General features: G+C 44.2%; 1 protein-coding gene and 1 pseudogene across 3 annotated transcripts in view; both read left to right on the forward strand.

The window, feature by feature from the left end:
• Prnp (prion protein) overlaps positions 1-10,026 on the forward strand; it is a 17,663-nt gene extending 7,637 nt beyond the window's left edge. For all 3 annotated transcript variants that reach the window (XM_023718588.1, XM_023718587.1, XM_023718589.1), the window contains exon 3: positions 7,722-10,026. In XM_023718588.1, the coding sequence (XP_023574356.1) occupies positions 7,732-8,466 (735 nt within the window). In that variant the 5' untranslated portion in view covers positions 7,722-7,731 and the 3' untranslated portion in view covers positions 8,467-10,026. The remainder of the gene's footprint in view (positions 1-7,721) is intronic.
• A 2,886-nt stretch (positions 10,027-12,912) lies between these two features.
• Positions 12,913-13,306, forward strand: LOC101575320 (annotated as a pseudogene).
• Positions 13,307-15,933: the final 2,627 nt, after the last annotated feature.

A 15,933-nucleotide genomic window follows, 5' to 3' on the forward strand; every position in this document is an offset into this window, starting at 1 on the left:
GGGGCTGGCTGGCATGTGGTGCTGGGGGATCGAACCGCGATCCCTGTGCTTTGCTAAGCTTGCTCTGAGTAGGTGCTTTAGACCACTGAGCCATCTCTCCAGCCCTCACTTAAGATCTTTAGGGGTATTTTTTCTGAAATTTCCAGATAGAAAGTCACAGCTATATGAACTTTCTTAAAATTACAACAGCAATAGGCTGTTGTTACCTGGTTCACCACATTAGTGAGAAAGCCTTTTCCCTTCATGTTGCATAGGGTGCAGGCTGTGCATTTGTGACAGCCTCTCTTCATGGAAAGGGACAAGCCCACCAATCCTACACAGATTGTTTTGTGTGTAGTGTACACCGAACCCAGGCCCCATCACTGAGCCACACCCCTCACCACCTATAGAAACTTGCTTTTTCTTTTTGTGGCAATATTAAGGATTGAAACGAGGGCCTTGGGCATGCTAGGCTAGCACTATAGCACTGATTTACCTCCACCACCCTTTCTATTATTTTGAGACTTGCCAGCCTGCCTTAATCTCCAGGGATGCTTCAGATAATCTTGATTTGATTTAGAGATTGACATTTGGTAAGGTTATTAAATTCTATTTTTATCTCTATTATTTCTTATTTCACAGTTTATTATAAATTCTCTTTCTGCATTTTTGGGGTTTTTTTTTGTGTGTGTGTGTGTGTGTGTGTGTGTGTGTGTGTGTGTGTGTTTAAGAGAATACAAGGCCAGAGAGATAGCTCAGAGGTCTAGGCACCTGCCTGGCAAGCACAAGGACCCGGGTGTAATTCCTGGTACCGCATGGCATGCTGGCTGCATGCTGAACCGCATGGGCGTGGTGGTATACACCTGTCATGACAGCACTAGGGGGGCATCCAAGCTCCATAGTGAAAACCTGTACCAAATAAATAAAAGACTGAAAAAAATACTAAATGATAAAAAAGAAAGAATATTAGAAACAACACAGAATTTCACTAAACAAAATAATAGAAATTCGACAATGGTTTTTTTTAACATTTTTAAATTAATTTTATTGAGAAGCAAATAGCAATGAGATAGTTTCAAAACCAATTAGTGGGACAGTTTCAATAATTAATACATTGCATTTTGTTGTCTTCTTAGTAGTTATTCATAGTACAAGATGCAGACATGATATCCTGACCAAACACTATTAGTACAAATCTTTCTTCTCATTGAATTCAGAGAAAATAGTTGTATGTCTATCCTATTTTGTATATACAGATACATAATGGTCCTTCATTTATATCCCCCTTTTTTGGTTTAGTTTTGTCAGAGATGGGTATCCCATTGCCATTTAAATATTGTAGGTGCTTGAATTCAGCAAAATAATCCAATATAGTCCAGTAGTCCGTAACAGTAGTGGGTTATCTGTAGGACTAGCAACCTACAATGGTTTTTATATTACATAATATTATCTTCAAATTAGTTGTTTATGCCTGTAATCCCAGCACTGGGGAGGCAGAAAGCAGGAGGATCACGATGAGTCCAAGCGTCCAAGCTATATAGTGAGACCCTGCACACACACACCAAAAAATTAGTTGTTTGCGTTGCCACACATAAACACATACAAAATTGGTTTTAAAAAAAAGTTATAAGAAATTTTTAAAAAATAAAAAATGTAGGGACTGGGGAGATGGCTCAGTGGAATAAGCACTTCCCTGGCAAGCGCAAGGGCCTGAGTTCAATCCCCAGTTCCACCAATAAATAAATAAATAAATAAATAAATAGGAAAATAAATAAAAAATGTAAGCATTAACAACTTTGTCGATAGACCAGCAGAAATCAGCAGTACAATAATCCAAGCTATCCTGCATATATACATAAATATGTATCTTTTTCCCTTCTTTCTTGTATCATTTTCCTCATCTCAGTTTTTCCTTTCCATTGAACAGATTCTTTCCCTTTGATAGAATCTATTGTACCTTTCAGATTTAATTTACTCTTTCAGGTTCTTACACTAGGGAGACAATACGATGTTTGTGGGTCTGATTTATTTCACTTCCGAGTATGGTCTCTAGTTGCATCCATTTACTTATAAAAGCCTCAAGTTTATCCTATTTTATAGCTGAGTAATACTCCCTTGTGTAAAGACACCACGTCTTTTTTGTACATTCCTCAGTTGATGGGCAGTTGGGTTCTCTCCAAGATGTAGCTGTGACAGTTTCAGTTGCACAGTCTTCTGGTTTATTGTCACCCTGCGTGTTGAGTTGTGTACACCGTGCTGCTCTGAAAGCCACACAGCCCCTTCTAAGCCCAGAGCCCAGCTCTCCGGCTGTCATTCAACTTCTTTTTCTTTCCCAGCCTGATGTAAGTCATATATCTTTTTTGTCTTATTTGTCAGATTCTTAATGATTTTGAGTATCTTTCTATATCTTTTTGAGCATCCCACTGTTGCAAATTATGAGTTTATATCTTTTGGCCATCCATCCAATGGAATTACTGTCTCCTACTGCCTTGCAACAATTCCTTGTAGATTCTAGAAATAAATGAATCCCCTGTTGGTTTTAAAGTCTGCAAATACTGTTTACTTCTGGATCCACTTTCTTTTAACTTTGTTAATAGTGTTCCTCAAAATGTTAAAAAAGAATTTGTTCTTTTTATATAGTGAGACTCATCAATTGTTTGCCTTTAGGATTGTGCTTTTTGTCTATAAAGTCCTTTCCTCACTCCTTCACATTACAAAGACTTGCACCTGTGTTTTCTCCCTCTAACACCATACTTTTACCTTTTGCATTTAGATCAATGATCATCTACTCTCCTCCTCCTCCTCCTCCTCCTCCTTCTTCCTCTTCTTCTTCCTCCTCCCTTTCTCCTCCTTCCTTTTTTCTTCATATTCCTCTTTTTCTCCTTCCTCTCCTTTCTTCCCCTCCTTCCTCTCCTCTCCCCTCACCTCCTCTTCCTCTTCCTCCTCCTTCTTCACAGTACTAGAGAGTGAGCCCCGTTCAGTTCACTGAGCTGCCCTCTGAAGACCTTTTCAATTTTATTTTGAAACAGAATCTCACTAAGCCATCCAAACTCATGATCCTCCTGCCTCAGCCTGCCAAGCAGCTAGGGTTACAAGCGTGAACTGCCACACCCAGCTAGTCTACTTTTGCATGTGCTGCTAAGGAACAATTTTATTTTACCCCAGCTTTCCAGCAAGATCAGACCTCTTTTTTTGTGTGTGTGGAACTGGGATTGAACTCGGGCCCTTGCACTTGCCAGGGAAGCGCTTATTCCACTGAGCCATCTCCCTGGCCCAAGATCAGACCTCTTGCACCGATTTTTTTATTCATGGACATTCCTTTTCCATGTGAGTTTATGAAACTTCTCAAAAAAGTCTGCCTGGAATTTTGAACAGCATTTTACTGAAATTATCAGTCCATTTGGCTATAATTGATAGTATTATAACAGTGAGATATACAAAATAAGAGCATGGAATGTCTTTCCATCTTTTCAGATCACTTTGTATGTACTGTATCTTAAAGTTTTAACTTTTCCCATGTAGAATTCTCTTCTAAGTCAATGCCTGGGTATTTGCTATTGTAAATATCTGCTGCCGCCCCCCCCCCACCCTCCTCCTTGCTTCAGTCAATTATGACTGGTGCAGGGAGAGTGCTGTTTTTTTTCTGTGGGCTGATTTTGTATATACAACCCTGCTTAACTTTAGTATTGGTTCTTTACTGCTGTTGACTCTGTTGGACTTTTCATATGAATAGTCATATCCATTACAGATAATATCAGCACAAGCTATTGCCCTGTGGTTCTTTTTTTTTTTTTTCAGTACAGGGTCTTACTACACAGATTGGACTCATAGTGATCCTCTTGTTTTTCAGCCTCCCAAGTCTCCTGTGGGTCTTCCATCTGCTAGTTCCTTGTCTTTACATATGGCATGACAGGCCCCTCAGCCCTGGAACAGTGGCCTGTTCTGATTGTTAAAGGATACATTCAGAGTTCTTTATTACATTTGCTGTTTTGGTGGTATAGTTATCAAATTAGGGGTGTTTCCCTCCACTGTTAGTCTTCTAAGAGAATTCTTAGTATTCTTCGTGCTAAATAGGTATTGACCTTGGTTGAGTACCTTACTGGAAGATCTTGAGCAGTACCAGAGGACGAGGCCCTGTTCTCAGGGAGCATCTGAGATGAGTAAGGTCAGAGCGCTGCCCGTGACTCAGAAACCCAATCTGTAGTGCCAGCAGTTTCATGAATTGTCAAATGATAGTGGCCTGATCGAGTCCCTTTTTAGAAATGATCCTCTAAATGAAATTATTGTTTCAATTCTCTTCATAATTAAATGATACTTTTCTTGTTTTCCACTAGTTTTGAAATGATGTATTCTGCAGTTATCCAGTTTATCCTGTTATTAATATTTGGTTTCAGTAGCTCCCTGGCCAGCAACAGCTCTGTGGCCGGCTTTGCCATCTGTTGTCTCTATGGGGACAACTCCCAAAGCGGGATCTCTAGTTCGTGGCTGTTCCTCAGCTCCAGGCCATGGAGCTCACAGTCTGCTGTTGTCTCTGCTTCCACATGCAGTTTGCCAGCATTGCCAAAGCCAGGCCTTCTCCGTCTCTCTCCAGGCCAGCTGCCCATTCTGTGTAGTGTGCAGCAGGCAGATGCCTAGTCCAGAAACGTGGGTGCCAGCTCAGCTCTTCCAAGTCAGATCCTGAGCTCCCAGAGGCACCTGCGGGCCACACATCATCCCTGGCCAAGCCCACCACCTCCCTCACTGTACCAGCCTAGTAACTAGTTTCCCTGCCTCCTGCCTCACACACACACACATACACACACACACACACACACACACACACACACACACACACTTGAGTCTTGAGTCCATTTTCCTTTTCCACAATACTCTTCCTGAAAAAAACCCAAGAACCCAACCTCCAGTGCCTTTAGCTCAAGACCAGACTCTCCCTTGCCTTAGTGTCAGGCCAGCACATGATGCAGCAGCTGGGACACTGGGCACTAATAGAGTTGGCACAGGAGTGGCGGGCGTATGCTGTGTGGCCGTTGGGATGCCTGCCTGCCGGAGGCCACTAGTGCTCTCCACAAGAAGTCCTGGCCTCGCGGCCCTCCTCTCGCCACCTCTAGCCTTTCCTCAGAACCAGCAAGAATGTCACCAGCTCTGGCCTTTGGACTTGCTGTGACTCACAGGTCTTCACTCCCATTTCCCTAAGAGAGTGCGCCCACCCTTGCCACTCCTGTTTTGTTTCTTTCCAGAGCAGTCACAGGTACTCAGTATCTTATTTACTATATGCTTATTATTTTGCTTGATTCACAAACATGCAAAATAAATCCTGAATGGATGAAAAACTGAAAATACCAATAGTAAGGCATAATGAATAAGCAAGCTAAAAGTCAAGTATAATGATATCTAAAGGGAACCATAACTATAAATTTATAATACTGTCCTCTGCAAAGGCCAGCTAATAGGTTGAAGAAAAAAAAGAAGTTGGGCCAGGGAGATAGCTCAATGGCTTAAGTGCCTGCCTGTCAGGTGTAAGGTCCTGAGTTCAATCCCTGTTACAAAAAAAAAGTTGGGTTCTGCAAGTGCCTGGAGAGGCCACATAATGCGGAGGGCCCAGAGGACAGGCACTGGGCACAGAAGTGGTGGCGCTCAGATAGCATGTGGAGTGGAGGCAGTAGGCGGGCATGGGCGGGTCTCAGGAACACTGAGTGTACTGTAGGGAGCGGAGGCTAGTGGGAAGCAGGGAGGCTGAGGGAGAATGCAGGAGAAGGCTTAGCTCACCAAAGGCCCAGGGCCCTCACATTTATTCAAGATAAAGCTCCTGAGACAGAGGGGAAAATTCAAGAACGTCTCCAGGGTGTTGGCTGGCATTGGCTCACTGAGGTTGAGTGGAGTGAAGAGTGACTGATGTAAAAGACCCTTGAACCAGGAGCTGTTCACCAAGGGGACAGTCCCTAGTGGGTTCCCTAGGATGCGTGAACAGCATGGGCTGAGAGCTGGGCCCCAAAAGAAAATGGAGATCACAGAAAATGTCAGTCACACAAAAAGGCCTGCAGGGGGCTGGGGACTGAGGTGCAGGAGCAGGATTGGGGGCCGAAAGCCTTCCAAACCCTATGTGAATAATTAGGATTTAAGAACTGAATAATTTCACTAGTAATTCTCAAATGAATTTTTACCAATGACCACCAAGACAGCATTTCTGGTTTCAGTGAGGTTGTAAGAATCAGAGACAAGATGTGAACTTATTTGTTTGATAATTCTTCCTATAGATATTATCCAATTTAGTCACTAGCTACACAGGATATGGAAACTGATTTTCTAATTCTTAAAAATTTGATAGTGACCCCATGGCTGGACCCCAAGCTAACTGCAGTGTGGCAACACATGCCTTTCTTGGTTGTGTGACATGCGGTGATGTTTTGGAGCATATTTGATGTAGTAGACAGTAGGCACTGTTCTGGCTTTCTACTCTGAGTCTGTGGCCTCTGCTCTTGGCACTAAACACTGAGGTTAAATGAGGTCTTTATTCTGAAAGGAGGTCTGTAATTTGATGAAGGACATTCTAGAACAAGTCATAAATTGTGACGTTTGGGTTGTTTGTTGTTTTCTAAACTGTGCTAGCTCTATTACATAAGATTTCTCTTAAGCAAAAACTGAGAGAAATCACTTGTAAAAGAGCAAGTGCTGAACTAAGACTCACCCAGCAGGTATGTGACTGCACCTACTGTAAGTGCTGCACGCTTTGAGCAGCTCCATCCATCCGCACGGAGAGAACATTGAGTTTATAAGTAAACTTGCAAAATCCTGCATGTTTCCTTTTTCTAGTAAAATTGTTGAGAATTTCTTTGAGGAAACCCTTCCTGGCATTTATAAATTCAGGGACATTGATTGTTTCAATGAACAAAATCTGATGTATCCTGCTGGGTGCGTCACTGCCCCTGACCCCAAGGACATAGCCACACACAAGGGGGACTTATTCCCTTCCCACCACGTCCCTGCAGAAAAAAAAAAGATGAGCTATTTCAGAGTTACTTAATCCTCGCCACCCTCCCGGAGTGCTTCCTGCCCAAGCGTGAGACTCCGAGTTGCAAGGGCCACTCTTGGTATCCACGCTGCGGCTCCCAGCCCAGGGTGTCCCCGCACCTAACTCCTGCCTATGGCTGCTCTGGTTCAGGAAATGAGACCCATATCGGTACTTATAGGGATCCGCTTGGTGTACAAGGTCAGGGCCCTGTAGAACCTGCCAGCCACAGGTACAACTTCTGGGATTCCCTCAAAAACATGCCTGAGAATCACTTCTCTGAGAAGCCACTGTGTAGCGGGTAAGGGGAATAATTCCGCCTACACAAAATGGAGTCAGCCAATTGGAGGTTGTGTTTTTGCTGAACAATGTTGCTGGCATTCTGCCTTATCTAACTTCTAGGAAACGAAGCTAGAAATTTCAAATTTGCCTCGGAGAACAAAAAGGAGGTATAGGGCAACCCACTTTTCTTGGTCCCATCCTGTCTCTTTTAGGTAGGAGCTGTCTTTGAATTTATATTTCTTACTCTTAAAAAAAAAAAAAAAAAAAAAAAAAAATTAGTTACGCTTCGCTTTGATTATGATCGCTTTTCTTCTCAGTGCTGCCCAGGAAAGGCTCAGGTTATGAGAAATGTATGACCAAGAGGCTGTTGCTGCATGTTCATCCATCATGCAGCAGGCGTCAAGTGGTTTCAGAGTATATGCAGGACACTGATGCCCTCTTCTTCCTTTCACAGTGCACTCATCATGGTGAAGGCTGGCTGCTGGCTGCTGGCTCTTTTTGTGGCCACTTGGATTGACACTGGCCTCTGCAAGAAGCGACCAAAACCAGGAGGAGGGTGGAACAGTGGGGGCAGCCGTTACCCATCCCACGGCGGGGGGACTTGGGGCCAGCCCCATGGTGGTGGGTGGGGCCAGCCCCATGGCGGTGGGTGGGGCCAGCCCCATGGTGGTGGCTGGGGACAGCCCCATGGTGGTGGCTGGGGTCATGGAGGTGGCACCTACAGTCAGTGGAACAAACCCAGCAAGCCCAAAACCAACATGAAGCATGTGGCAGGTGCCGCGGCAGCCGGGGCAGTGGTAGGGGGTCTGGGCGGCTACATGCTGGGGAGCGCCATGAGCAGGCCCCTCATCCACTTCGGCAATGACTATGAGGACCGCTACTACCGCGAGAACATGTACCGTTACCCCAACCAAGTGTACTACAAGCCTGTGGATCAGTACAGCAACCAGAACAACTTTGTGCAGGACTGTGTCAATATCACAATCAAGCAGCACACAGTCACCACCACCACCAAAGGGGAGAATTTCACCGAGACCGACGTGAAGATAATGGAGCGTGTGCTGCAGCAGATGTGCACCACGCAGTACCAGAAGGAGTCCCAGGCTTACTACTACCACGGAAGGGCCGGCGTGGTGCTCTTCTCCTCCCCACCAGTGATCCTCCTCATCTCCTTCCTCATTTTCCTGATAGTGGGATGAGGAAGGCTTCCTGTTGGCACCATCCTCTTCATCTTGGTCCAGGTTGGGGGAGGGGTATCCAGCGGCAGCCCTTTTAGTGGTAGCATCTCATTCTTGCTTCTCTCTTTGTCCCCCATTGGCTAATACCCTTGGCACCAAAGGGCACTGGAAACTGCAGGGTAGACCCAGATGCCATTTATCCATGGCCCCTTGGAGCCCTTTATGGGCCAGTGCAGGCTGGTACAAGTATAACAGCAAATAATCAGCAGTGACTGTAGGTTTATTTTTGGTCTAATGCACCAGGACGAGGCAGAAGCAGACCCCAGTTTTCACCTTCGCCTGAACCTCTGTGGCTCCTTAAGCAGCTGGAGCTCAGGACACGAATGTCCCAGCTTAGCAGTGATTTTTACAGCAGTTTGGAAATTTTTTCTCTTCCACTTTAAGAAAACCTGACAGCATGTCTGCCAAATTAAAAAAAAAAAAAAAAAAAAGCCACATGGTACTCATTCAAAAAACAGAAAAGCAAAGAATAGAAATCCTTCCTGCTTGGGCTGCAAGCTCAGCCTGCGGAGCGCGTGTCCTGTGTCTGCAGAGAACCTTTGCCCGGGGGGCTGCACAGCAGTTACCGAATCAAGAAAAAAATGATTGTGCGGCCCTCAGCCTCTAAGCGGAGCACACAGTCACAGAAGGTGAGTGTGACAGTGCCACAGACAGAAGGTTTGTGGGACTGAAGATGGGAGCGTTGCCCTTGAAAACCACCTCCTGTTTGGGATGGGTAAAGCATCCACACATGGCACCCTTACCTTCTGCACACTGAGGACAGAGCTTCTTTGTTCATTCACTGGAAACTGGAATGGTTTTAGCCTTGTTTGGGAGGAGTCAAGAGACAATTCCAGGGAAGGCTGCGGTTGCAAAGCACAGGCCTCGAGGATCATGCAACTAGAGCGTCAGCATGCAGCCAGGGATGCTCATGTGTCTGCACTTATGTCTCAGAGTTGTGCAAAACCAGAGTTAGGTTGAGTCCTTAGTTCCTATAATTTGCTTTTAAATCAAAGAACAAGGAGACAATCTAAAAGATAAATTGCAGATGACAGAAATATGATCCATTCCAAGTGGAAGAAGAAATCCTATTACTGTTGTTGAATTAAGGTCAGCTCTTCACTAAATTGTTCAATACTGTCATCTAGCAATTATCTGTTACTATTCCGCAATGTTATTGGCTTGCAATACATGAGTATTCTATGTAAAACATATATATATATATAAAAAAATACATATTGCATATGGCAAACTTAGAGGTTTTGTTTAGAGCAGTAACATCTAAAGTGTCTAATGCATTAGCCGTTTTGTAAGGCATTAAATAACCTGAAATGTGGGAACCCTTTTGCGTGGCCCTCGGCTTACAATGTGCACTGAATAGTTTTGTATAAGAATCCAAAGTGGACACCACTAACTGGTCTTTGAAATATGCATGTACTTTATATTTTCTATATTTGTAACTTTGCATGTACTTCTTTTGTTGTATAAGAAGTTTGTAAATGTTTACTATCTGACAAATTAAACCGAACTAAAATGACCACAGCCCGTGAGTATGGTTGTTTCACTGGTGCCCACCCAGGGTGGGCAGGGAGGGCGGTGCCTTTGGGCCTCCAGCCTCAGCTGCCTGCCCAGGTCCTGTGCCTGCCCGGGTCCTGCATACATTCTTCCTTCCATAGACCAGCACAGCTCTCCTCCCTTTTCCAAAACAGCTCAGTGTGCTCAGTGAGCCCTGGGTAAAATGTGAAGGCCCTGTGAGCCAGGCAAGTGGGGCCCTCACACTCTGGGAGCAATTTTCTCTTCTGGGTTTGGAAAACAATTTTTTTTCTAGTATCGGCAATGGAACCCAAGGCCTTGTGCATGCTGGGCAAGTGCTGTACCCCTGACTAAAGTGAAACTTAAGCTCTGAAGTACCTACCTAACTTAGCCCCAATGACAGTCAGTCTTCTCACCTTCAGACCAGCTGGTACTACACAGGTTCCACTTTCTGTTCACCTGCCTGTTCTGTGGTACTCTTGGTTACCATTGGCAGTGGCTTTCTTTAGCAACTATAATTTACTAAAAGCAGTAAATACACAAAGTGACAGTGGTTAAAATCAAAACATGAAGGCCAGCAAAATAGCTCAGTGGACTAAGGGCCTACTTAGGCAAGTGCAGGAACAGGGGTTGGTTGGATCCCCAGCACCACATGCTGCACTGGCCCCAACCCCAGGGACACTGAGCCGGCCAAGGAGACCAGCACACCTATAATCCCAGCACTGGGGAGGCTGAAAACAGGAGGATCCCTAGGAATCCGAGCTGCATAGTGAGACCCTGTACCAAATACATTTTAAAAAATCAAAACAGTAAATGTCTTGGCAAATGCCATTGTTCTCAGTGGGGGAGCAGGTGCTCCAGGAAATCATAGTCAGGCACAGATGAAGATTTATGATGTGCAGAGGTCACAGAAACACCACACGCGCACAGGGACCCATTAGAGAAGGTCTCGGGACACAACTCGACCAAGCAGCTTGAGAAACCCAGAAAGGAAAGGCGTGGGCGGCGCCTGCAGCGGAGGCCGGGTGGAGCTCACAGGCTGGAGGCATTCGGGGGCACCTGTGAGGGTCACCGGTTAGACCCGAGTGGATGAGAAAGGCAACTTCCGCAGGTACGGCTTTATCATGCTGGCGGATCTGTGGAGATGTGGGAGGAATGTGAAGTTTAAAAAGTGCACTATGCAGTGTTCGCTACAGTGATTGCAGGGTCAGCTTTGTGTTAGCACTGAAAGGTCAGTCAGCACTTGAGGAGCCCCCCCCCCCCCGCATTCAAAAAGCTACTAAGTAGAGTGACACAAAATCCAAAAGCATGACACAGATAGGCCTCAAAGTCGATCCTTAAATGAATTGCAAGAGCTATTTTCACTCTACCCTTTTTGACCACTTTCATATTTACTTAAAGATAAATCGTTTGCTATCTGACAATCTTAATTCTTCAAAAAGAGCCCACAGAGGATTGGGCTGTAGCTTAGTGGTAGAGCATTTGCCTCATATGTGCAAGAAGACCCTGGACTCAAACCCAAGCACTTAGAGGGAGAGTGAGGGAGGGAGGGAGAAAGAGAGACAGAGAGACAGAATAGAGCTGTCTAAAAGCTGAAAGGACAAATCCTTCAAAGCATAGGTATTTGACAGCCAGAATGAACGATAGCCATCTGTCTCTTTCTCAGGCCCCCGTGTTCTCCTTTGACCTTTAGTACCTGTGAGTTGTGCAAAAGGAATGGGTATCCAAAGAGAGAAGAAAAAATAAATTTAAGAATGATCCACGTGAAGGTAACTGAGCCCCAAGAGCAGGTACTTCAGAGGAACCGCCTGGGATGCCTCAGTTCTCTCTTCCCATTGAGCCCTGGGAAGTATCCTCTACTCTGATTTAACAGGCACCCACAGAGCTTCAGGTTCTCAAATGCTGATCCGGGACCCAAGAATTTGCATTTCAAATACATTTCCAGATGCTGCTGCTAGTGTGCACCTGAATAGGGAAATTCCCTACTCCACAGAAAGATGCAAAAGAAATAGAAGGCATCTTAGGCATAGCATGGAATAGGTATTTTTCATCAAGTATTGATATGTTGAACTTTTAAGTCCCTACAGAATATGATGAAAAAATTTAAAAAAATAAAATATATTTTAAAAATAGGCATAAAGATGCTTGATATTCAGACAGATAGTGAGGTTAAACTTAACAGCCTAGGTTGTATGGTAATAACAATAAGCTTCTCTTCTGGAAGGTTAGCAACCTAAGTTTACAGACCAAAATTAGGGAAAAAGGAGGGCTGCAAGGAAAGCCCACATTTTGGCCCTAGCCTTCCAAGGTCAATTAAGACTCAGGACATATGAGAATTTGTACTGTAACGTCATGTAACTCAGTAGTGTCCCAAATTTTCTGATCAAGGAGAATATGGGGCCAAAGAAGAAAGTGATCAATGATGTAGAGTGTGCCTAAGGAGAGTCACATGGAGAGAAAACATTCTCTCAGGCTTTCACAGAAAGCACATTGGCCAAGCAATGGCTGTGACTCATCCACATGGCTGACACTGACAAAGGTTCTACAATCTGAGGTACAGGATCTCAGGATAAATCCTGAGGGGATTTCACTGACCTTATCAGATCCAAAAGCTATAACTCTTGTTGCATAGGTCTTGCTTTATCTTGGTCTTAACCATCCAGCAGAAAATTATAAACGAAGTATAGGAAGTAAAGCCACGCTGGTATGTTGAGCTGTAGGGGATTCAGGTCAACAATTTCTGACACTGCCAGTCAAGCGGAAGACCCAATACTATTATGGACTACTGGACTCTTTTAGAATATTTTACTGAGTTAACACACCTATAATATTCAAATGATGGAGCGATAGCTGCTGGAGGGCAGAGGAGCCGGCGTGGCCAGTCCTGTCCTTGCCATGAGGCCGCAGCAGGCGCTGTTGTCCGGGAAGGTGTTCATTCAGCGAGACTACAGCAGTGGCACACGCTGCCAGTTCCAAACCAAGTTCCCTGCGGAGCTGGAGAACCGGATTGATAGCAGTTTGAAGAAACTGTATGGACTCTAAATAACCTTTATGCAGAAGCAGAAAAGCTCGGGAGCCAGTCCTATCTCGAAGGCTGTCTGGCATGTTTAACAGCATACACTATCTTCTTATGTATGGAAACCCATTATGAGAAGGTGCTGAAGAAAGTTTCCAAGTGTATATTCAAGAACAAAATGAGAAGATATACGCTCCCCAAGGCCTCCTTCTAACAGACCAAGTTACTGAAATTACCATTTATGAAGACAGAGGCATGAGCAGTGGAAGATAAAACATTGATTTAAAGATCCCGCCTCCTGCTGGGACGCCCATCTGTCCACTGACTGACCACAGAGTGTCCCTACCTCGTCTCCAAGCATCATTCTTTTGTATCTGCTGCCAGAGCCATGGTGCCATTTACTCCAAGGACTAACTTTCTAAAATTCCATGCCCAGGGTGACCTCTAGTCACTCAGCATCCACTTTGTGTCTCTAAATTGTGTAGGACTTCTAATCTTTTGATGAATTTCTAAGAAAACACAATGAAGCACTTAATTTTTTAAATTCAAAGCCATTTAGTAAAATATGCATTTGGTCACCCAGTACAGTTTTATTTCTTCCCTGCCACTAGTACCACTTTATTTCTTGGCCAGTTTCCCAGGTGGCTCCTGACTTCAACATGTCCTGTCTTCGACAGTGTTGTCTGATTCCCCTCAATAAAAGCTTGCTTCCAGGTGGAATTAGGTATGTCTGTGTTTTTGGTAGCGCAGCTCCCAGATTTCATAGAACTCTCCATTTTGCTGTGATTCAAATCCTCAGATTGATTTCGAGTGCTCTTCAGTTTGTTGAACTGAAGCTCACTGAAGAAAATGTATAATGTGATTTGTCTCGTTATAGCAACTATTCCTAATTAAAGCAGTATTTAATGCAAAAAAAATATTCAAATGATGGAACTAAACAAAAAAGGGGATACAGATGAATGTCCATTTTGTATCTGTGTATTCAAAGTGGTTAGGATAGATATATAGTTACATTCTCTTAACGAATAGAGTGATTTGTTCTAATAGTGTTTGTAAATAGGATATCATGTCTGCATCTTGTACAGCAATTAACCACTAGGAAGAGAGTATTCGATGTGTTAATTATTGAAACTGTCCTACCAATTTGATTTGAAACTGTCTCATTGCTATTTGTCTCTCAATAAAATTATGGAAAAAGAAAAAGAAAAAGAAGGCTGCCTGGCCCTGAAGTGCACCCGGAGCTCTGGAGACACCAGACCCGTGCTTGGGAACAGGAAGATGGGACTTCTTCTTGCAAAGGGAGAGACACTCAGAGACCACTGTGTGCTTCTTGAACCACATTCCAGGGACCCAGTGGCTCAGATTTTTTTTTTTTTCTGTATTTAGGGCAGGGTCTACAGGATCTACAGGGTCTCACTACATAGATCAGACTCATAGTGATTCTCCTGGTTACAGCCTTCCATGTGCTGGGATTACAGGCATGTGCCCCCATGCCCAGTCTCAATCCCCATCTCAGCGTGTCCCAGAGGCAGGGCTGGCACAGCAGGCCCAGGGATCAAACCCAGCCGCTGCTTTAGTCTGCTGAGCTATCAGGCTCAGAATTTAGTCCGTGTCATCCTTTGATCTGCCTGTCCTCCCCTGGGTGGGCCACACCACAGGTGACCACACCTCAAGCTCCTAGAGCTCTTTAAGTTATGGCTGTTTGAAGCAGTGAGGGCAGAGAGGCTTGGACACGTGGGCCGAGGATATCCACACCCATGAACTCAAGGCCCCTCACAGAGTGGGATGGAGTGAGGAGGAATGAGGATGGGGTGGGACAGTCTGGGCACTGCTTTTGGGATCCACCTCCAGGTCCTGCAAATACTATAGCAGCCCTACCCCAAAGCTTTAGAGAAAGAAGCAAAAGATTTTATAGTAAAGGCATTCATTTATACAAATGCTTTCTTGTCATAAAAGTGTAAGTTCATCACAAAGCGGGCACTGGTCACGGTAGGTTCTGGGCTTTCTTGGTGCCTCCCAGCCAACTCTGCCCCTGGACAGTTGCTCCTTGCCTTCTTCCCAGGGCTCCTATCCAATAGTCCACTTACACCCATGTTTCCACCACCTTTGTGGTGGGCCTCCACAATTGGCCAGAGCTACAGAAAGCTCTGAACACAAGTGCTCAGATTTGTAGGATTCCACCAGTTAGGTGACAAGAGCATTCTTGCTTTCACAGGCGAGTCTGCTAACACTTGCTGACCCAAAAACCACTGATGGTCCATCAGTTCAATTTAACAAATTAAAGTAAGTCATAAATTAAACTTTAAAAAATTGTGTTTTAGGGGGGCCAGGGAGATAGCTCAGTAGAATAAGTGCTTGACTGGCAAGCTCAGGGTCCTGAGTTTGATTGCTGGTCCCTGCAAAAAAAAAAAAAAAAAAAAAAAAAAAAATGTGTTTTCACACAATACACTACTACACAACAACTAAAAATTGTGTTTTCAAAGAATTTTTCATTACTAAAAGCATCCATAGTAAAAATTTAGTGAAAATTAGAGTTGGAGTTTTATAAAGATAGTATCAGTATTTTTTATAAAACAAAGGAATAAAATATGCCCAAAAAACAGGAAAACAAATATCAGAAGTATTAGGCCTTAATGTTAACAGTGGTTATTGTTAGGTAGTACATAATACTTTACTCCTTTCTGTATTATTTTATGTTTCAAAATTAAACTCAACCAGGCATGGTGGCACACAACTGTAATTCCAGCATTAGGCAGGCTGAGGCAGGAAGATTACTGGGAGTTGAAGATCAGCCTTAAATACATAGTAAGACTGTGTCTCAAAAAACAATAAACAAGAGAGAGAGAGAGAGAGAGAGAGAGAGAGAGAGAGAGAGAGAGAGAGAGAAAGAAAGAAAGAAA

The sequence above is a fragment of the Octodon degus genome, unplaced genomic scaffold (assembly GCF_000260255.1).
Source record: "Octodon degus isolate 3935 unplaced genomic scaffold, OctDeg1.0 scaffold00060, whole genome shotgun sequence".
In the NCBI taxonomy this organism is placed as follows: Eukaryota; Metazoa; Chordata; class Mammalia; order Rodentia; family Octodontidae; genus Octodon; species Octodon degus.